This window comes from Nicotiana tabacum, chromosome 2 (genome assembly GCF_000715075.1).
Source record: "Nicotiana tabacum cultivar K326 chromosome 2, ASM71507v2, whole genome shotgun sequence".
NCBI classification, from domain to species: domain Eukaryota; kingdom Viridiplantae; phylum Streptophyta; class Magnoliopsida; order Solanales; family Solanaceae; genus Nicotiana; species Nicotiana tabacum.
Window position 1 is genome coordinate 74,735,399 of NC_134081.1, and position 21,828 is coordinate 74,757,226.

Consider the following 21,828-nt stretch of genomic DNA (forward strand, 5'->3'; position numbering starts at 1 on the left):
TTATCTCTCGTAATATGCTCTCGGCTCCGCTGACGCACACCCTCTATCCTCCGGGCTATCTCCATGACTTGCTCATAAGAAGTACTCATCTCAACCTCTCGAGCCATAGTGTCTTGAATGCTAATATGTAAACCCGCAACAAACCTCCGCACTCTCTCCTCCTCAGTAGGTAGTATCATAAGTGTATGACGAGATAACTCAGAGAACCTCGCCTCATAATCAGTCACTGACATCTGACCCTGCTGGAGCTGCTCAAACTGAAACCGCAACTCTTCCCTCTAAGAAGGTGGAATATACATGTCGAGGAAAATAAGGGTGAACCTGTCCCAAGTCATGGGAGGAGAATCTATTGGTCTGCCAAGAACATAAGACTGTCACCATCTACGAGCTCTACCCTCTAGCTGAAAAGTAGCAAAGTCTACCCAATGAGACTCCAATATCCTCATGTTGTACAGTCTATCCTTACACTGATCAATGAAATCTTGGGGATCCTCATGTCGCTCACCCCCACAGATAGGAGGATGTAGTCTAGTCCATCTGTCCAATAGTTTCTAAGGATCAGCGACTGCAGCTGGCCTGGGCTCAGGTGTAGCTGCCGCCACTGGCTGGGCTCCACCCACGGGTAGTGCACCCTGGGTCTGATATACAGTAGCTACCTGTCCATGAGCATGTGCGATAGGGGTTTATGCTCTCCCGCCCACCTGGGATGTGGCTGGGTCTGCCGGAAATAAACCGACTTGAGTCATATTGTCCATGAACCGCAACATACGACCCATAACATCCTGGAATCTCGGTGCAGATGTGAAATCCACCGGAGCTGGCTCTGCCACAGGAACCTCACCATGTTCCTCAATAATGGGATTCTCCGCTGGACCCACTGGCGGCATAACTGGGACAGTCCTCGCCCTCTACCACGGGCTGGAGCCCTCCCTCGGCCTCTAGCAACTGGGGGAGTAGCTCTTCCCTGGTCTGGAACCTCATTAGAGCGCGTTCTCACCATCTCTGAGAGAATAAGAGAAGGATATTTAGTACTACATCAATTTCACGATGGAATATGAAGAAAGGTAGTTTCCTAACACCCTATAGCCTCTCGAAGATAAGTACAGACATCTCTGTACCGATCCGCAATACTCTATTAGGTCTGCTCATAACTTGTGAGACCTACGTGAACTTAGTGTTCTGATATCATGCTGTTACGACCCAATTTTACCTATAGGTCATGTTGGCGCCCAACACTACAGCTAGGAAAGGCAACAAATAAATTAAACATATATCACTTATTTTCAGAATAATTTTCTAAGTAATTTTATTATTTTTCTAGAAATATTAAAGAAATTTGAAAAGATACTGATTAACTTAAATCCAAGAAAATAATACAATTCCAAATTCTACCAATGTGTGTGCCAAGATATGGTATCACAAGTGTTGTTAAATTGTACAGGTTGATTTGTAGGTGCCTTGCCTTAGCCTCGTCACTACTTTGTCGAGGTTAGGCTCGACACTTAACAGTACATGGGGTCGGTTGTACTGATACTGCACTCTGCACTTTCTGTGCAGATTTTGATACTGGCTCGGGTTGATCGAGATTTTGCTATTGGCCCGCTATCCGGAGACTCAAGGTAGATCTGTCGGTGTTCACAAACCTTGAAGTCCCCGTCTATCTTTTCTGTTCTACGATTTCTTTCATTCAGACAGTTGTATTTCTTTTAGACTATTACTTGTAGTAAATTCTAGAATGCTCATGAATTGTGACTTCAGATTCGGGTGGTAGTAATTAATACAGTTTTATGATATTTTGCACTTATTATATTTCATCTTAGTTAATTATTGTTAACTACTGAATGGAAATAAGGAATTAGTTTAATAATTTTCTAACGTTGGCTTGCCTAGTAAGTGAAATGTTAGGCGCCATCACGGTCCCATCGGTGGAAAATTTTGGGTCGTACTATATATACATCTTATATAGCTTATATAAGATGTATATATAGCTTATCGAATATAGCTTATTATATATATATATATATATATATATATATATATATACTATACTATACTATACTATACTATACTATATGTACATCTTATATAGCTTATATACTATACACTTAGTGTGTGTGTGTGTGTGTGTGTGTGTGTGTATATATATATGTGTGTGTGTGTGTGTGTGTATGTGTGTGTATATATCTTAAATATTACACACTTAGTATATATACTATATATACTATACTATATATACATCTTATATCGAATATAGCTTATTTATATATATATATATATTGAATATAGCTTATAGCTTATATACCAATTACTTAACCAATGTACGATATATTTAATCTTTTATTAAAAGTTTTCAAAAATTCCGAACGATTTCGGTCGAAAAATTTGAAATTATGCTATTGTCCCACATCGGCTGAAAGATGTGAGCTTTTCCATCTTATAAGTTGAGCTTTGATGCCATAGAGTCCAACAGTTGTGGACTAACAAAAAATAAGCAAATATAGGAAGGATTGTAGTTAGTGCTTAGTAATAAGATTTAATATTCTATATTTAGAATTATAATTCAATAAAATAATAATAATAATAATAATATATAATAGTACTAATTAGTAATATAGTAATAAGATATAATATAGTGGTGCTATGATATCTCGAGCTGGGAAGTATACATGCGATACAAAAAAAATATATATCTGGAAGATTTCTAAAATTATTATATATTTAAAATTCCGACCGATTTAGGTAGGTATTTGAAAAATAAATAAATAAATAATTAAATTAATACCTACCGATTTCGGTCAGTATTTAAAAAATAAATTAAAAAAATTTAATTAATACCGACCGATTTCGGCCAGTATTTGAAAAATAAAAATAAAAAATTAATTAATACCGACCAATTTCGGTCGGTATATGTAGTTTGGTTGTCAGTCAACGCATTGAAATAACCGACCGTTTTCGGTCGAGAAATTTCAACCGATTTCGGTCGCAACACCTTAGCGACAATCATTTTTTCGATTTAATTAAAAGCGGTCGAAAATCAGTCATTTTTTCTCAAATTCCGATCGATTTTGATCGGTTTTTCTGGACGAAATTAGCCAGTTTTTTTAGTAGTGTCACTTATTTTGGACCACAAAAAAGGCCAAAAATTACTTATTTTGGACCAGAGGGAGTATACTCTCTATGTTTCAATTTAGATGAGATTGTTTGATTCGTCAGGGAGTTTAAGAAAAAAAAAAGACGTTTAAAACTTGTGTCCTAAACGCTTAAGGGGTAAAAGAATTTACAACTGGTATGATTTCTGCCAAGAAAATTGCATCTGAAATGAAAATCAAACCCGAACTTTGTAAGTAACGTGTGATATATAGAAAAAAATAATTTGACGTGAATATTGATATTAAAATCTCTTGAAGAGTCCTTCGAAGTTAATTACTATTTATACATAGTAGACAAGATTATTTTTTCACTTTAAAATAGATTTGAACAACTCGAAGCATATTAAAATATTTTTTGTTTTATATTTAGCGTAAAAAACTGAGATCACTAGATAATGAAAATTTGAAAAAATACTGCCTTAATCTTGAGTGTTCCCTAAAGCATAATAATCAATCCGATATTGATGGTTTAGATTTATTTTCTGAATTAAAAGTGTTAAGAAAAATAGTACAATTAGAAGATAATAGTTTAATTGATATACTCAATCAAATAAAAAGATTTGATTCTTTTCCAAATGCCTATATTGCTTATAGAATAATGTTAATAACTCATGTTACCGTTACTTCAGCAAAAAGAAGTTTTTCGAAATTAAAATTGATAAAATCTTAACTAAGCTCAATAATGTCTGAAGAGAGGTTAAATAAATTAGCTATATTGTCAATTGAGAAAGAATTATTAAAAAAAAATTGATTATAAAAAAATTATTAATAACTTTGCATCTAATCTAAAAAAAACTAAAAAAATTGGACTTCAAATTAAAAAATAATAATTTAAAAAAAATTAAGACCCCTTATAAAATTTAGCTTTAGGCCACAAAATTCGTCGGGCGCCCTACTAATGTCGTAGCCAAACTAAACAAAAGGACCTGCAAATATGGAGCAAAAGTGACAGTGTGAAACTCATGAAGCGAAAGATAAATAAAAAGAGACAAATGTAAGTCAAATCAAATATAAAGGGCTAAAAGAGCTTTTGATATGTTTTGGTTAACCACACAAGAATCACGTGTCATTTGGTCACACTAAACTGACAAAGTCGATATTTAACTTTTTCGGAACTAACAATGCTCCTTTTGATAAATTTAAAGGACTAAAAACGTTTTGGGATATATTTAAAAAATAATTTTAGACCAATCCGGATGTTAAGTATGATTTGTTATTTTATCCGCGACTTTGAACATTATCACAAGCCGTTTGTCAAGATGTATTAGAAAATTATATATATATATATATATATATATATATATATATATATATATATATATATATATATATATATATACTCTTGTTTGATAATATTTTTTAACCTATGTATAATTAGTTATACACCATTTTCAATACTGTGAGAATGCACGGCAGCACGGGAGAAAAACCTATTATTGATATTCTTGATGGGAGATGAAGGTATCTGATTAATCAAATAACAAGTTGTGAGAAATGCATCGTCCTAAAAACGCAATGGAACATGAGATTCAATAAGAAGTGTGCGAGCAGTCTCAATGAGGTGCATATTCTTTCCTCTGCAACCCCATTTTGCTGAAGGGTATACGGACATGATGTATGATGAATAATTTCTTGAGAAGTCATAAATTGCTGAAATTGAGAGGATAAATATTCTAAGTCATTATCACTACGAAAAGTGCGAATAGAAACACCAAATTAATTTTGATTTCAGCACAAAAAATTTAGGATATAGAAAACAACTCAAAACGATCTTTCATTAAGAAAAGTCAAGTACATCTTGAATAATCATCAATGAAACTAACAAAATAATGAAATCCTAAGGTTGAACTGACTCTACTAGGAACCCATATATCAGAATGAACTAAAGAGAAAACAGACTCTGCATGACTCTCAACACTACGCAGAAAGGAGGCTCAAGTATGTTTTCCAAGCTGACACGACTCACAATCTAATGTAGACAAACTAGACAAACTAGGCACCATCTTCTGAAGCTTAGATAAACTCGGAGGTCCTAAACGTCTTTGAATTAGGTCTGGGGGATATGTAACTAGATATGTTGTGAAGCGCTTGAGTCCATGACCCATGGTCCAAGAATACTAGACTGGGAAACACAAACAAAAGAATTACCAGCAACTGAAGTTACTTGTGGAGATGTCTGCTTACTTGCTCGATACTGAAGAAACTCATTATATTCCCCTTCAGATAAAGAAGATCCATGATTATTTGTAGTCTCGGTCTGAGCAACATAAGTATTTTTGGGCGGTCGACCATGTAAAGAATAGCACACTTCACAAGTGTGTCCAAGTTTATGACAGTAAGAATACTTGGGTATAGATCTTCCAAAACGACCTCCTTCTCGTTTATTCTCCATAGTTTGAGATGTTCGATTTTTCACTATCTGGGATGCAAGAACAGAGGAGTCAAGTGTACGCGATGAGATCATTGGGTGACTTGGTGTTGCAGCAAAGCGAAATAATCGAAAGAATAATTTATTAACTGTAGGGACAGTCGGACTAGCCAAAATCCGGCCATGTACTGAATCAAGGTCATTAGGAAATCTAGCGAGTGTAAGAACTAGAAACATCTTCTGTCGTTGCCCTTTTTGCTTTTCAATACTAGTAGAAACTGGCATTAACTTCTCAAATTCTTCCATGACTGTCTGTACTTGTCCCAAGTAAGTAGACATATCCAATTCCTGTTTCTTGTAGCTTGTCATTCGCGATATTACATCATAGAAATGAGATATGTCATTAGTGTATAAAGTACGAGCCTTTTCCTAGACTAAATAACATGTTTGGAATAGATGGAACAAGGGTATAAACTTGGAATGAATAAATCGCCACATGATACTACATAAATGAGCATTGAACTTCTCCCAAAGTGCTTTGGTCTTTTCATCTCCGTCCCTAGCCCTTTTTGTTAAATGATCTTGAACACCTTGACCTTTACACCATAACTCGACAGACGAAGCCCAAGCTAAGTTGTTTGAACTTCCCATTAAAAGTTCTGAGATAATCATAATACCGAAACTTTCAGAACCCGTCTTTTTAGACCCAAAAACATCAACTTCCTAAAACGTTATTGGATTGAAAAAAGGTCTAGCAAATTAGCACCAAATAAAACAAAGAACTAACTGTAGTTGCCGGAAAAAAAATATTGTAGCTGCCGAAAAACTACTGTAGTTGCCGAAAAAATTTCAAAGTGCTCGGAATCAAAAAATAAAATTACGGGTAGGCTCGGAATTACAAAGTGTCCGACTGCTTTGAAGAAGGTTTTTCAAAAAGTGACCGAAAAGGTCTCCACGCGCCGGCGCGTGGAGTAGATCTCGCCGGAAAAATATATCTCTAGTCGGCGCGTGAGACGTCAGCTACCGAAGGTGTTTGTTGGGGTTTGGTCGCCGACGCGCGGAGTAGATCTAGCCGAAAAAATATATCTCTAGTCGGCGCGTGAGACGTCAGCTACCGAAGGTATTTGTTGGGGTTTGGTCGTCGAGGGTAAGGAGATCTTGTGGTGGTGTTGGTTTTTGCACAATACCGATAAAAATTAATTTTTTACTTACGACAGACCTTTGTTTGCCAGAAAAAGACTTCCGGTTGACTAATTTCTCTTCCCGGAGTCGCTGAAATTTATGCACTAACGATAAATTTCTCACGATTGATCTAATACCATGTGGTAAATATGACACAGAAAAGTTATATTATTGATATACATCAACTATAATACAAATATCCCTATTTATAATAATACACAATACCTACACTACTCATACTCCATGTAGTACTACGCTAATTTACATAACTAACAAATACTATTCTTATACATAGCCAACCATAATTTTTAATACATAAATAAACATATATAAAAACAAAACTGCCCTTTCAAAAATCTTTTCCAAATCCTTCCCAAGTTTTTCAGAAGGTATTTTTGCAAGCAAATAATTTGTTTAAAAGATTTTTCAATGCATGTTATTTTTAATACACCAAAACCAAACAGTCAATAAGAAATAATCTCAACACTACTAATACACCCTACTCAATACAATTCTTATAACCCTGCCAAACGACCCATCCTCAGAGTCTTCAACTAGTATCAAGATGAGAGGTAAACAAGAAGGCACCAATTACACAACCACGAGCGCATACACGCAAAGACTTAACACAAACAATAAATAAATACCATGTGCTTGATGTGCACATAATTAAGATGAATGCTCCCCTAAAATAATACTAATAGAACATGTTCCAAAAGGAGTGCAGAAAAGGCACCAACTGCAGCGACTTGTAAATATTCAACCCACTTTTTTCTTCTTTTTTTGTTTTTTCCCCTTTTTCCAGTACACACACGCCTCACTACCATTACAGGCATTCCAACACCATCAAATCACAAACTAGAAATAAATGGAATAATACAATGACGTTGGTAAGACAACGCTCTGGACAAACCACCTGGCGACATCAAACCCCTAACCGGTCCACTACTATGAATTACTAAATCTTCCCCAACCAGAACATAAACACACTTCATATCATATAGAGACAAGTTAGAACTGGCACAGAACAGCACCAGTGCCCCGATGGCAGTGCGAGGCATCTTGACTTTATAGCAACACCTGTGTTGCATAGGACCTGCTGGTTAATGGTGTGTATCAATGCACAAGCTCCAAATCCCACTAGAGAAGGAATTGATCACCCCCTGGTTTTAGCCCTCTTCATCCCAAGACTGTTGTGGAAGGGGGAAACAGAACCAGACATTTGAGAACCTTCTTCACGAAGAGTACCATTAAGCATAGCAAGTTCACGTAGCTGCTGTTTTTTATAGAAATCCTGGGACTCATCCTGCATTTGGAGGAAGATGGAGAAATGACAATAGTGAACATCAAGTCTCCACTTTTGAAAATGTGTATAATACTAGACAAAAATGACAACTTGCAAATCTATGTTGAAAGTTGAAACTACCATAGGCTTGAGCAGATCTTCCAATATCTCATGTGCTTGCAATAGCCGAGCATCAATGATCTCCACTGGCAGTTCAGCCTCCACAATAACATGAAGAGGCTCATTCAGGTGTTCATACCCCGGTTTGCCCCTCATCATTTCTTCCTTCAAATGTCAAAAGTAAATTATCATGTTACATGTTGCTCTTCCATGGAAAACAAGAGTAATTACATCTTTTAACAGCATACCCACATCAGTTGAGAAAGATGATTCCAAGTGGCAAAATTGTACAAATTACAACCTGAGTACCACCTCAGACTACCCAATGACACTACCAGAGTTCCTGACAATTCTAATGACTGGATTCCAAATTTCACCTCAACCAAAATACTTTTAATACATCAATTTTGCACACCAACCTATGGAGTGTGGAAAGGCCCAACCTTAATCATCACAGATGAATCAACTGAATAAGCCTAAAAAAAGGCAAATTATCTCTAACTTTATCAAGCACTTCAAAACACATCATCAGCCAGTATGAATAGTACTGGAATACACACCTAGATAAGCAATACAAACTCTACGAGAAGATAATAGTCTTTGCAACGAGCTTCGGCTATTAACTAATGGCCAAAAAAGCGAACTGGTAGCTTCATTTACTACCATAGCTATCAGCCGGCAAAAAACATCCAACTCAGTCTAATTACCCTGGGACAAGACCAGGAGGAAAGGAGAAGGGAACAGAGGTCGCCTCTCATGCTTATTTCATGGGTTCTCAAATATTACAGCATTCCACAATATTACCTTTATTGGATCCTTGATGCTGCCGCGTCCTCTTACCAGAACCCGGCACTCGGTAGTAGCTTCCACTCGTTTTAGAGAGTTCCCTCTAGGGCCCAGGAGGCGCCCCACAAAATTGTACTGCAAATGTAACTAAAACACACACTCAACATGATGTAGCCAAAGCATGAATAACAGGATGGAAAAATAGATAATAATTCATACATTAGGATATTGGTCCACGGGTATATCAATTCTGAGTGTTCGCTTCACTATGAGGCCTGATGAGTTACTTTGAGTATTAAGCCAGCTTTGAGCAGATGGTGAGTGCATTAAACCCGATATCTGGACATCATAACCACAGAATTGGTCAAACAATTTGTACTACAGTATGGAGAACACGGAAACCTCCTAATTTTAGATAACCAACCCTGAACCTCTTTAAGATTCAGTAGATTTAAGACATCCCAAAATCCAAGAGATACAAGAGGAATAATAAGAAAGCACATACTAGATGTATGCAAGTTTATAGAAAACAAATAAAGACAATAGACCCACTAATTACAAATGCAATTTTAACAAATAGACACACACTGAGACCCTTAAACAGAACAGATCTTGATGAATTTGATCAACTAGGAAATAAAGTGCTGATGATTTTTCAAAAGCCAATAACCTGATTTTCCAATGTGTCACGTTGGATGAAAGCATCCTATAATATTTAGCAGAATTGAACGTAAAGAGTTTGTTAGTCCTAAAGCAATTGAATCGGGTTCTGCGTAACAAGCCCCGGACATTCTAATGAGAAAATTATTCAAATCAACACAGAGTAAGATGCTCCAGTGCTGTCATAGGCATCTACATCTCTTTCTAAAATTTAGCTGGACGTTAGTATATCAGAACAGTAAGACACCTAGTAACTAAAAGCAAAATTCTAAATCAAGATTCTGAGCTTAAACTAATATATCAGTGTCGCTGTGGTTAGCTTCAACTACCTGTCACGAGACAAGTGGAGATAGAAGTTAAAACACTTAATATGGAATCAAGTTAGCATGGAAAGTAAACTTTTGTCAAAAAAGCTTTTCAAAGATAAAGAATTAGATCTAAAAGATGTTATGTTAATAGTTAGTATCCATACTTCTGATTGAAATGGTGATGCCCATCTGTCCATATTAGCTCCTCCATTTGAATACATTCCTCCTGAAGCCAGGGGGCTAGCTTGTTCAAGCCCACTTTGATCTAAAACTGAAGCATTCCCCAACAGTGTAGTTACACGCAAAAGTTCTGCTTCAAAAATGTCAATTTCCAAGAATAAGACGTACCAGTTAGCAGTGGTTAATAAATCAGTTAGCAGCCACCACAATATGGACAACAAGACGATCCTTTATTGGTTAGTTATCTCACTGATTTTACAGGAAAAAATAATTTGTTAAAGCAACCAGTTAGCAGTGGTTAATAAATCAGTTAGCAGCCACCACAATATGGACAACAAGACGGATCCTTTATTGGTTAGTTATCTCACGGATTTTACAGGAAAAAATAATTTGTTAAAGCAATCAGTTAAATGGTATGGACAGAAGAGACTCCTAGGGTTGCTAATTTGCAGAAATCGAGCAGAGATCAATACTCTAGGTGGTTCTTCTAGACACCTGTTTTTTGAAATGCATAACGTCTTGTCAGATGAATGGCTGAAACCTCACACAATAATAAAAGGAAATGGAGAGGGAGGAGCATCTGCAATGAAGAGAGGAATAGTAGAGGTAGGAAGCATGGGGCGAAGAACCTAAGGCACAACAAGAATAAAAACCATCGCATTAGTAAAGGCACTTGAAGGCACCTTTTTTCAGGTGAAGATGCCAAACTGAGACATCAAGATATACAATCTTCTCAATAACAAATACTACCCCTGCCATTTCAAGTGATTCAGTATGACACTTCACAGCAATCAGAAGCAAAAAAAATTGTTTTCATAAAAATGAGTCCTGAAGAAGGAGAGGACGAAGAAGAAGGAGAAGAAGAAGGCATAACCTAACTGAAGAAGGGGCACATTATGCGGACAACAGCAAAAAATCACAACTAGGTTGAGACAGTCCTGGTTAGTTAGTTGTAATAAAAGAAAACTATTCCTTAATGGTCCAACTTGTCTTTGGCCATATCCTCCATCATTTCCTAGACATTTGAAAGTAGTTGTACGAAAAGAAAAATTATTCCTTATAGGTCTAACATGTCCATGGCATGCCATTCGCCATTTACAGACGCATTTACAAGAGGAATAACATGCCCAGTATGACCTCTTACTACGATACAGAAATACCCAAATGCAGGTCCATATCTCTAGCTTGAATGTTTCATCACACAACGAATCAATCCTTCCCTTAATACTGGACAAGCTCCAAAAAACGCACTTCATGCTTCTTCTATCTTAAGGACCAATTTTGAAGTCCTCATTTTAATCTTGTATACTACGAGTGTTGGACAATCGGTCATATTAAAGTTTCCAATTTTTCCTTTCATCAACTCCTTTAGACAGTCAGTGGCACATGCAGAAGTGCACGTTTCTTCTTTTCCGGATCAGTTACAGGCTACAGCACTAAATAGTACTAGAACAAAAGTGTAGGATACCAGGGACAATCAAGTATTATTTCCAACATATAGGAAATAAGCACTGATTCAACACCATGACTGTCTTAACCTCTTCTCTCTCTTGCTAGTGGGTGGTCACAACCTTATTTATAACAAATTTGTGACAAGCTCCGTCATTAGAATGTCCCATTCTCAAACTGAATTATTACGACACATCTTCTTTAATACACTCTCAATAAGCAGAAACGCCTCAGCAGACCATGGAAGAAGGAACGTTGAGATACTAATACCTATTTTATGGGCCAAATATATAGTCAATCATGAATAACAAAAAGACATTCATGGAATACACAAGTAGAGTTGAAATCATCCAGAAAAAAGAGTGATGACCACCTTTACATAGAAGACTCAAAATTGAATTAAATTTACATCCAATTAGCAAAAAGAAGCATAAATGGGATTTACCATCTCATTATATTTTGATAAGAGGATTACCATCTTCAAAAAAAAAAAAAAACATGTACCTAGTAACTTAAAATGTTTTTCAGCCTCATTCTTTATCTTTTGACTTCTTATCGTGCTAAAGCAATAAAATTTACTTAATGATATCAGAAGCACAAGTGGCTAAAATAATCAAAATTCAACTTCCTACTCACCCTGATTCAGCAATCGATAACAATGAGGAAGGACAGGCACAAATGGGCTGAGCTTATGGCGTTCCGCAAGTAACTCTGAGAGATACCTGTTAACACAGGTTGACAAATTAAAGACTCGCAATAATTTACGGTATACGTACAAAACAAGAAGAAAATCATCCGTACATCTATCAAAATTTTCAGATTATATTGCCAGGCTAGAGGCTCCAGATTCTAACAATTTTGAGTTATTATACCAATGAAAGGGATAATTGAATCCTTCAGATTAATGTTTAAGGAAATTCATTCTCATGATTCAGCATAGTAAAGCTTCCCATGAATAAATTTCACTAAAAATTTTTGAATCGGGATCTAGGGGGAAGGCTTTCACTAAAACATTCAAAACTAAGCTGTTCCAACCCAAATATATTACACGCACACAACTTTTTTGAAGATCGAAAAAAGCAATTTACATAGTGCAAGGGGGGGTCTCCTTGTAAGTCTATCACTTAAAGTTTCTCCTTGTTAAGTCTATTACTTGACAGCAGTATAAGCAAAAATAAGCTCTAAATTTCAGTGAGTAGAACCAGAATGTAAATCAAAAGAACAGAATTTTAGTATTTGGTCAGTGGGTGCAACAGGTCGACCCACGTATGATAAGTTGCATAACCGCCACAAAGTAGTATTGGGTGTAGTGGTACTCCTCATCCACCAACTTAAAACCCCGGATCCACTTGGACTGATAAGTGCTGTAGAAGGGGAAAAAGGATCTTGGGAATTTGGATTATCAATGCCTGAGTAGTTCAAGCAAGGAGACTGAAACTATACTTTACAGCTGTTATTCTCTTAATTTCTTAGAAAAAGATTGGAAAAATGATGTGAAGGAAGGGGAAATCAATAATTATCAGCTTTCCATAGGGACAAAGCAACCAACTTTTCGAAGCAACAAACCTAATAAAAATATTGGAATGGGTGCAATAGCCAATCCTTGACCGTTTGGAATTGAGGCAGAGTTTATTGAACCTAAAACTGATGCTTTAAACTAAGGAAGAAACAGTTAAACCAGATCTTTCATTTTGGACAAAACAGACTACAAAAAGGAAAAGAAAAAAGAGGTCATAATCACAAAACATATTTAAAGCAGCATATAGAGGGAGGCAAAGGAGAAAAAAAAAACTAAAGATCGGATACAAGCTAATCAAGTTCAGCACGATCCACAAATAAGTATATAACCACATGAATCGGCAAAGACGAAGATTTGAAATTTATATATATAAAAGAGGAAGTTGTAGAGAAAAGGGGGAAACGCACTTTTCTTGGTCGGCGAGGGTAGAGGAAGCAGAGCGAAGACCACCGATGTGAGGAGAGTGAGGAGCAGAGGGAGATCGTGAGTAGGCCATGTACCTGCCGGACGACATATTTACCGGTGGCGGTGGAAAATTCTGACGACGACGACGACGGCCAGATTCACCCACTTTTCACTTTCCTAGAAGAGTCCCTCTCTTTCCCTCTTTTGGACTGGCAATGACCTGAAACTAGTACATTTTATAAGGCGTCGGTGGTTTGAGGGTGGTAAAAATTTGGTATATTTAGCTTTTGTATTATCACAGTCTGATAAAATAAGCTGCATCGGTTGTATTGTATTACTGCTACTTATATAAGCAGTGCAGAATTTTATACTAAAATTAATTTTTTATACACCAAACCAAACAACTTCTGCTTGCACAAAACATAGTAAGCGTATTGGTACATATTATCTTCAATATATTAACATCTTATTAGTAGACTGTGTTCATAAACAGAAAAATAGAAAACCAGAAACATTAGTTATAAAAATAGAAACGAAAATATTCTGAACCTATAAATTTTTTGTATGTACTTAAAAAATTTAATTTCTCACTGTTGTCAAAAATACTTGAATTAACTCCTTTCAGGATATAATAAAAAACTATTATGTAATAGCGATATTATAAATTATAAAATTTTGGCAAACTTAAATAGCATAACATATCATACTTGATACTTACTTTTTATTTAAAAAAATATAAAGAAATATATAAAAGAAAAGGAAAAATTTCTAGATTTTTGGCATATGAAAAATGAGGTCAAGCGTCTGAATTTATAGATAATAAAATGGTGAGATGAAAATATTTAATCCAAAATGTGTCTTTTCCTATTCACGCCTTAAAAAACCTAACAATACTAGTACTATTTATTAAGTTCAAAGACTTTTCAATTAAATTGTGTAGTAATAAAAATGTGATACAATAACAATAATTACATTAATTGAAATCGACGATATGAATCTTTAATATTTTAAACGTGGTAAAAATATGATACCACCTTAAAAAAGGAGGGGAGAACATAAGTGCTAAGGGGGGAAAGGAAGAAAAAGTGGTTCAGTGCTTTTTACTGTAGAACCAAAGACCGTCCTTGTACTTCACACTTTGTGGATTTTGTGGTAGGTGGGCTGCTGGTCCTTTTGCTCTAATTCTCCCTTCTCTCCATTACTTTTCTTCCTCAATTTTCAACCATTTATATGACCGTAGGAATTTCGACTTTTGACCTAACAACCACTCTTCTATCCACCTTTTTGTGTACATCTTTTTAAACACTTTAATTAACGAGTATTTATCTCATAGTTTACAGTTTTAACTAACTTCAATTCTTTTGAATTTTGTTTAAAAAGTCTACATTTTAATCTATAGATAGACTGTTCTATATCCTTACTTAACATTATTTTAATGGATCCTGAACTGCAAAGTGACAACGAAGATAGTAGAGAATTAAGCTGCATAGTAAACCTTACAGATTGCATGCTTTTGTTTTCTTCAAGCAAAATAGATGCATACTTCCTCTGAAATACTTCAACTTTTTCAAAATAAATATACAAAAGAATAAAACAATTTATCCTATATGAATACCGTCTACAGTGATTCCTGTGAAATAAAACAATTCATCAAAAGAAAATGAACCATATATATGATTATGAAAGATCAATAAATGTAATGGAAGTAATGTCAAGGGAAAAAGTGATTTGATTATTAACTGCAGCTCAAACATTCTTATTAACCATCCCCCCCGCTCCCATCAGCCAGAAAAATAAGTTAGTTAATTTACTATTACCATATAAATAATAAATTAAATAAAAGCTCAATTATGAAACTGAACAAATAAGTTGTGTTCTTTTATATAATGGTTGGCGTTGAACATGTCATCCACGGATATGTTTACTCTCAGTGTAGTAAGCAACAGGTATATCCTCGTTGTTGAAATCCCATTGAAATGTTGTTATTCAAAAGAAATTACTTTTTTTTAAAACAAATTATTACATTGGGGAGGGGAAGGGGAAATGGATTTGAATCCATCATCTCAATTGTGGACCTTAACCTCGAAATTATTACTTTAAAATTGTATTAACTAGAAAAAAATAGTGCCGCGAAGCCGAGAGAACAATCAATTAGCGGTCACATATAATTGGAAGATAGTAGTTGAAGTGTTATCTTTAGATATTCAACTAATCATAATACAAACTTCTATAATAAAATTAGTTTATGTTTTGTGCATAAATAATAACTAGTTTTTAGACCTTTATGTTAAAGTTGGCTTCCAATGACATATAACTTTTCATAATACGGTTTATGTGATAACTTAACAAAATAATTACTACCTGCAATAGTCGATTAAATTATAAAATACTATAAAAATTATTTATACATCTATATACATAACTTAGATACTGATTAATATATTTGTAAGCATAAATGGGATAGGATTGGACCTTTTCTCTTGCATTCCCCCCGAAGTTGATCGAACCTTTTTCATTTTTCTATTTCCTTTTATATTCTTTAATTACTTTTTGGGTAGATGGGCAAGCCACTTCTTCAAATTTTATATATCTAATCCAATCACGTCCATTTGTTTCCAAAAAGATTGGGGAAAAAGTGATCTCAAACTTTTGAATTAAATAAAATCGTTGAAATGTTGTCATGCATAAAAGTCATAGTTCTACAGTACTTTTGCCAATTACATATGACAGGTAATATTTTGGCATATGTATTCCAATCTACGAACCAATTTGTTTTGAAGAGGACTTGACTTACGACTTACGAAACAAAAACTTTGTCAACTCGATGGTAAGTCTTAAGTAGGCGCTTGGATAATATCTTATTGAAGTTAACTAAAAAAAAGCCAAAGAAACTATGTACGGAGTAAGAGCTTTCCTTGCAAATAAGCAAGTACTGACCTGCAAATTAATAGCCTGCACACACGAAGATGGTGAGGGGAATGAAATAAGGGCGTGCTGTTGGATAAATATTATTTCTAAGGAAGGTTTGAGCGAAATAAAGAGAATGAATATTATATTATGGCTGCATGTATATGTCATTGGTTGCATATCTATAGTATATCAAAGAATATTTTGTCATGCCTTATAAAAAATTATTAAAGCGGAAAAGTAGAGCAGGAAAATAATCTTGCCGATAATGAGTTTGTATACGGGTAAAAATCGAGCTCATGATACACTCCGGCCTCCAACAGGGTAAAACGAGCTCGAGATATGATTGCGAAGGATCGGAATCGAGGCAAAGGTCTCATCGAGTCAGAGTCCGGGGGCCGATTGTCTGCCCTCAGGAATATGGGGGTCATGATTCGAGATCGATCCAAATCTTGAGAGACTTCAGAGAACATTGTCGGGCAATCATGCACGACCAACAGAAGGCAGTAATATCCGCGATCGGTCGGATATCACGGCATGGATCTCGGCACGTATCGATGTAGAACCAGCAATCAGTTAAACAGAAGATTTTTTTACCTTTTATAGAGTTGTACTTAGAATAGGATTCCCCTAGTATATAAAGGGGGGTCTGATAATTCATTAGATACGTTGTAACACGCATTCCAAAGCAGTATACTACTATTTTCACTGTTATTGTAAGCTTTTTTCTTTCGTTCATCAATATTGTCCACTGTGAGCCTGGATCGAGGGTGAATATTTCAACAAGGTTGGAATCATCCTCCTCGCACGATTTGAATTTAATGTATCTCTATTTGTCCATTCTAACCCAATTTATCATTTTGTATCAAATTAATCCACATATCCTTAAAACCACTTATAAATTTAATTGTTATCCGATTTTGAGGGTAAACAGTTTGGCGCTCACCGTGGGGTTAAGGATAATAATAAAAATTTGATATAAATTTCCATAACACGCCCTACTTCACACTTGTTCTTTGAAGTGTCTTTGATTTTAGGTCAACGTTTAAAATGTCGAACTCCCAATCTGCCCCTCTAAACACGGATGCTGAGTCTGGCCATCGTGGCGAGAACAACAACATGATGCCCGGTAACGAGGTACCCCTCGCCAATCCCAACGGAATTCCGACCGCAGACCCAATCGACGCCAACTCACATGTGGCCATCAACATGAACTTGCTTACCGATCTTGAGAACAGCATCTGCAGGGGAGTCCGATCGGTAGCCCAAAATACTCATGACGGTGAAGGAGATGGAATCAACTTGCGGGTGATCTTCAAAATGATGCAGGCTCAGCAGGCAGCGATAGCCCAACTGCAGAACCAAAGTCGCGCTCCTAGTAGGGTTGAGCCCGAATCATCCCGGGAAAACACTCGCAGAAATGAACCAGCCGCAGATAGGCCAAATGAAGCTGAACCCGGGACCAACCCTGAGATAATAAAGATGCTCAAGGAATTGAAAAATTGGGTAGAAATAGGAGAAAAGAAAATCGAAGCCAACGACAAGAAGGTGGAGACCTATAACTCCAGGGTCGACCAAATCCCCGGAGCACTACCGATATTGAAGGACCTAGACTCTAAAAAGTTTGTTCAGAAACCTTTTCCTTCGAGCGCAGCCCCGAAGCCGATACCAAAAAATTTTCGCATGCCTGAAATTCCTAAGTACAACGAACAATTGATCCAAATGAACATGTGAACTCGTACACATGCGCCATCAAGGGAAACGACTTAGAAGATGATGAGATCGAATATGTCCTGCTGAAAAAGTTCGAAGAGACCTTGTCAAAAAGAGCAATGATATGGTATCACAACTTACCCCCCCAATTCTATTGACTCATTTGCCATGCTTGCAGATGCTTTTGTAAAAGCGCATGCCGGAGCCAACAAAGTTGAGACCAGGAAGTCGGACCTTTTCAAGGTAAAGCAAAGAGATAAGGAGATGCTCAGGGAGTTCGTGTCAAGGTTTCAAATGGAACGGGTGGACCTGCCGTCGGTGGCAGATGATTGGGTCGTTCAGGCCTTCACCCAAGATCTCAATACTTGAAGCTTGTTGGCTTTGCAGCAGTTGAAGCAAAATCTGGTAGAATATCCAGCTATAACTTGGGCCGATGTGCATAATCGATATCAGTCAAAAATTAGGGTTGAAGATGATCAGTTTGGGGCCCCTTCCGGGTCTGCTTATCCCGTCTGAGCTAGTGACAGATTCAAAAGAGACATTGATCAAGAACCGAAGTCAAGTAGGGATCGGTATCAAGCGTACAACGGTGATCGTAGGGGTAATAGGTCTGGATGAAACCCTATGAGAAATTAAAGAAGAATCGATCGGAGTCAAAATAACCGTGGACTCATGATCAAAAACGATTTCGACAGGCCCATCGGGCCTAAGGAAGCGTCGAGGTTATCGGAGTACAACTTCAACGTCAATGTTGTTGCTATCGTATCTGCCATTGGACGCATCAAAGACACTAAGTGGCCTCGACCTCCACAGTCCGATCCAGCCCAAAGGGATCCCAACTTAATATGTAAGCCGATAGTTGAGAGAGGAAGTGGCCTGGTTATTTAACAACGAACATATCCGGGAGTTCGTGAGCGATCGAGCCAAAAATTATTTCAGGAATAGAGATTCTAGTAAGCAGATCAAGCAAGAGGAACCTCAGCACGTCATTAACATGATTATCGGTGGGGTCGGCGTTCCCAAGGGGTCGATATTAAAGTGCAGCAAAGTATCCATCACAAGGGAAAACAGACTCGAGATTACGTACCAGAAGGAACCCTTTCTTTCAATGACGAGGACGATGAAGGCATCATGAAGCCCCATAACAATGCACTGGTAATATCTGTACTCATAAATAAATCTCGAGTTAAGCATGTGTTAATTGATCCAGGTAGCTCGACCAATATCATTAGATCGAGGGCCATGGAACAACTAGGTCTACAAGATCAAATCATGCCTGCAGTCAGGATTCTAAACGGATTCAACATGGCATGTGAAACCACTAAAGGGGAGATAATATTGCTAGTGAACACTGCTGAAACCATTCAGGAAACAAAGTTATGCGTGATCGAAGGATACATGAGGTGCAATGCTCTGTTCGAAAGACCACGGATTCACAACATGAGGGCAGTACCCTCGACGATGCACCAGGTACTGAAATTCCCGATGCCAGTAGGAATTAAAACAGTTTAGAAGAACAACTGGCCGCAAAGGAGATGTTTGCGATCAACGAGGTGATCCTGGTATCCATACTTTCAATATCGAATGGTCTGAGTCTGGTGGCCAAAGACGAAACCAAATAGCAATTACCGATACCAGCCTCGATGAAACCGGTGAAGCAGGGGATGGATGAGGATGACGACTACGGAGTTCCCAGGTATTTCATGGTCCCCGATGATTCCGACGCTACCAAATCAACAGTCGAAGAACTGGAGCAAGTCATATTGATTGAACACCTGCCCAATTATAAGGTACACCTGGGCGCGGGGTTAAGTCCCGAGCTCAGGAAAAAAAACTCATTCAATTCCTTATGGCTAACATAAATTATTTCGCTTGGTCCCATCTCGATATGACAGGGATTCCGCCGGAGATAACTACTCATAAGCTAAGCCTAGATCTGAAGTTCCATCCGGTCAAGCAGAAAAAGAGACCTCAGTCCGAAGTCAAGCATGCATTCATCAAGGACAAGATATCTAAACTCCTAAAAATAGGGTCCATCCGGGAGGCTAAGTACCCGGATTGGTTAGCAAACGTAGTAGTAGTCCTTAAAAGGGGGAATAAATTAAGAATGTGTGTAGACTATAAACACTTGAACAAAGCATGCCCCAAGGACTCTTTCCATCTTCCAAACATCGATCGCATGATCGATGCAACAGCCAGCCACGAGACCCTCAGTTTTCTCGACGCCTACTCCGGGTACAACCAAATTCGGATGGACCTGGACAACTAGGAAAAAACCATCCTTCATCACCAAATATGGTACCTACTGCTCTAACGTAATGTCATTTGGACTAAAAAATGCTGGAGCCACTTACCAACGCCTAGTAAATCGGATGTTCGAAGAGCAAATAGAAAAACCAATGGAGGTTTACATTGACGATATGTTGGTTAAGTACTTGCGAGCAGAGGACCATTTGAAACATTTGCAGGGAACCTTCAACATATTGAAGAAATACAATATGAAGCTAAACCTGGAGAAATGCGCATTCGAACTCGGGTCTGGGAAATTCCTTGGATTCATGGTGTCTAAAGGGGGAATCGAGATTAATCCCAATAAGATCAAGGCCATCGAGGACATCACCGTTGTGGATAATGTCAAGGTTGTTCAAAGGTTAACCGGACGCATAACCGCTTTGGGGCGATTCATCTCAAGGTCCTCCGACAAAAACCATCGGTTCTTTTCACTATTAAAGAAGAAGAATAACTTCTCATGGACCCCCGGAGTGCCAACAAGCCCTGGAGGAACTCAAGCGGTACCTCTCAAGCCCACATTTGCTTTATCCTCTGAAGGCAGACGAATAGTTGTACCTGTACATAGCCGTATCCAAGGTAGAGGTAAGTGGAGTCCTAGTCCGAGAAGAGGAAGGTACGCAATTTCCTATCTATTATGTTAGCAGAACTCTAGGTAAAGCCAAAACTAGGTATCCTTACCTAGAAAAATTTGTGCTCGCTTTGCTAAGCGCCTCTAGGAAACTAAAACCGTATTTCCAATATCATCTTGTGTGTTGTGACTACTTACCCCTTAAGAAATATAATGCATAAGCCCGATCTCTCGGGACGATTGGCCAAATAGGCCGTGGAGATCAGCGGATACGACATCTAATATCGACCCCGAACCGCCATCAAATCTCAAATTTTGGCGGACTTCGTGGTCGACTTCACGCCGGCCCTAATTCCTGAGGTCGAGAAGGAGTTGTTATTGAACTTGGGGACCTCTTCCGGGATCTGGACCCTCTTTACGGACGGTGCCTCGAATGCAAAGGGGTTCGGACTTGGCATCGTGTTGAAACCACCGACGGGTAATGTAGTTAGGCAATCTATTAGAACTGTAAAATTGACTAACAACGAGGCCGAGTGTGAGGCCTTGATTGCAGGTCTTGAACTGGCTAAAATCCTGGGGGCCGAGGTGGTCGAAGCTAAGTGCGACTCTCTCCTTGTGGTGAACCAAGTCAATGGAACGTTCAAAGTCAAAGAGGAACGAATGGAAGATACCTGGATAAGCTACATGTAATGTGACATCGGTTCAGGGAATGGACTTTACTACATTTATCTCGGGATCAAAATAACGAGGCCGATGCTCTTGCTAACTTGGGATCGTTGGTCGACGGCAATGAATTCAACTCGGGAACGGTCGTACAACTCATGAAATCGATAGTGGAAGAAGGCCACGCCGAGATAAATTCGACAAGCTTAACTTGGGACTAGAGAAACAAATACATAGATTACCTGAAGACCAAAAAACTTCCCTCGGATCCTAA

At 37.6% G+C, this 21,828-nt stretch overlaps 2 protein-coding genes across 3 annotated transcripts in view; both read right to left on the reverse strand.

The window, feature by feature from the left end:
- Positions 1 to 21,226, reverse strand: part of LOC107769787 (ubiquitin-conjugating enzyme E2 28) — an 85,424-nt gene extending 64,198 nt beyond the window's left edge. Inside the window, exon 1 of the mRNA XM_075234483.1 lies at positions 21,223 to 21,226. The gene's annotated coding sequence lies outside the window, so the exon portion shown is untranslated. The remainder of the gene's footprint in view (positions 1 to 21,222) is intronic.
- On the reverse strand, positions 7,336 to 13,650 carry LOC107769786 (KH domain-containing protein At5g56140). Of its 2 annotated transcripts, none has more exons than XM_016589043.2 (7): positions 13,414 to 13,650; positions 12,124 to 12,209; positions 10,023 to 10,168; positions 9,110 to 9,229; positions 8,909 to 9,025; positions 8,126 to 8,269; positions 7,336 to 8,005 (listed from the first exon to the last, which is right to left on the reverse strand). In XM_016589043.2, exons 1-7 carry the CDS (start codon positions 13,518 to 13,520, stop codon positions 7,856 to 7,858), a joined length of 870 nt encoding a protein of 289 aa, XP_016444529.2. In that variant the 5' UTR covers positions 13,521 to 13,650; the 3' UTR covers positions 7,336 to 7,855. The 2 variants fall into 2 exon arrangements, with proteins under 2 accessions (XP_016444529.2, XP_016444528.2); XM_016589042.2 differs by having other exon boundaries at positions 8,909 to 9,037.
- Positions 21,227 to 21,828: the final 602 nt, after the last annotated feature.

Coding starts and splice junctions, on each gene's coding strand:
- LOC107769786 (XM_016589042.2), bottom strand. CDS start 13,520: ATGTCGTCCGGCAGGTACATGGCCTACTCACGATCTCCCTCTGCTCCT. Junction 8,270..8,908: donor GCATCAAGGATCCAATAAAG/GTAATATTGTGG, acceptor TGACATTTGAAG/GAAGAAATGATGAGGGGCAA. Junction 8,006..8,125: donor AAGATCTGCTCAAGCCTATG/GTAGTTTCAACT, acceptor CTCCAAATGCAG/GATGAGTCCCAGGATTTCTA.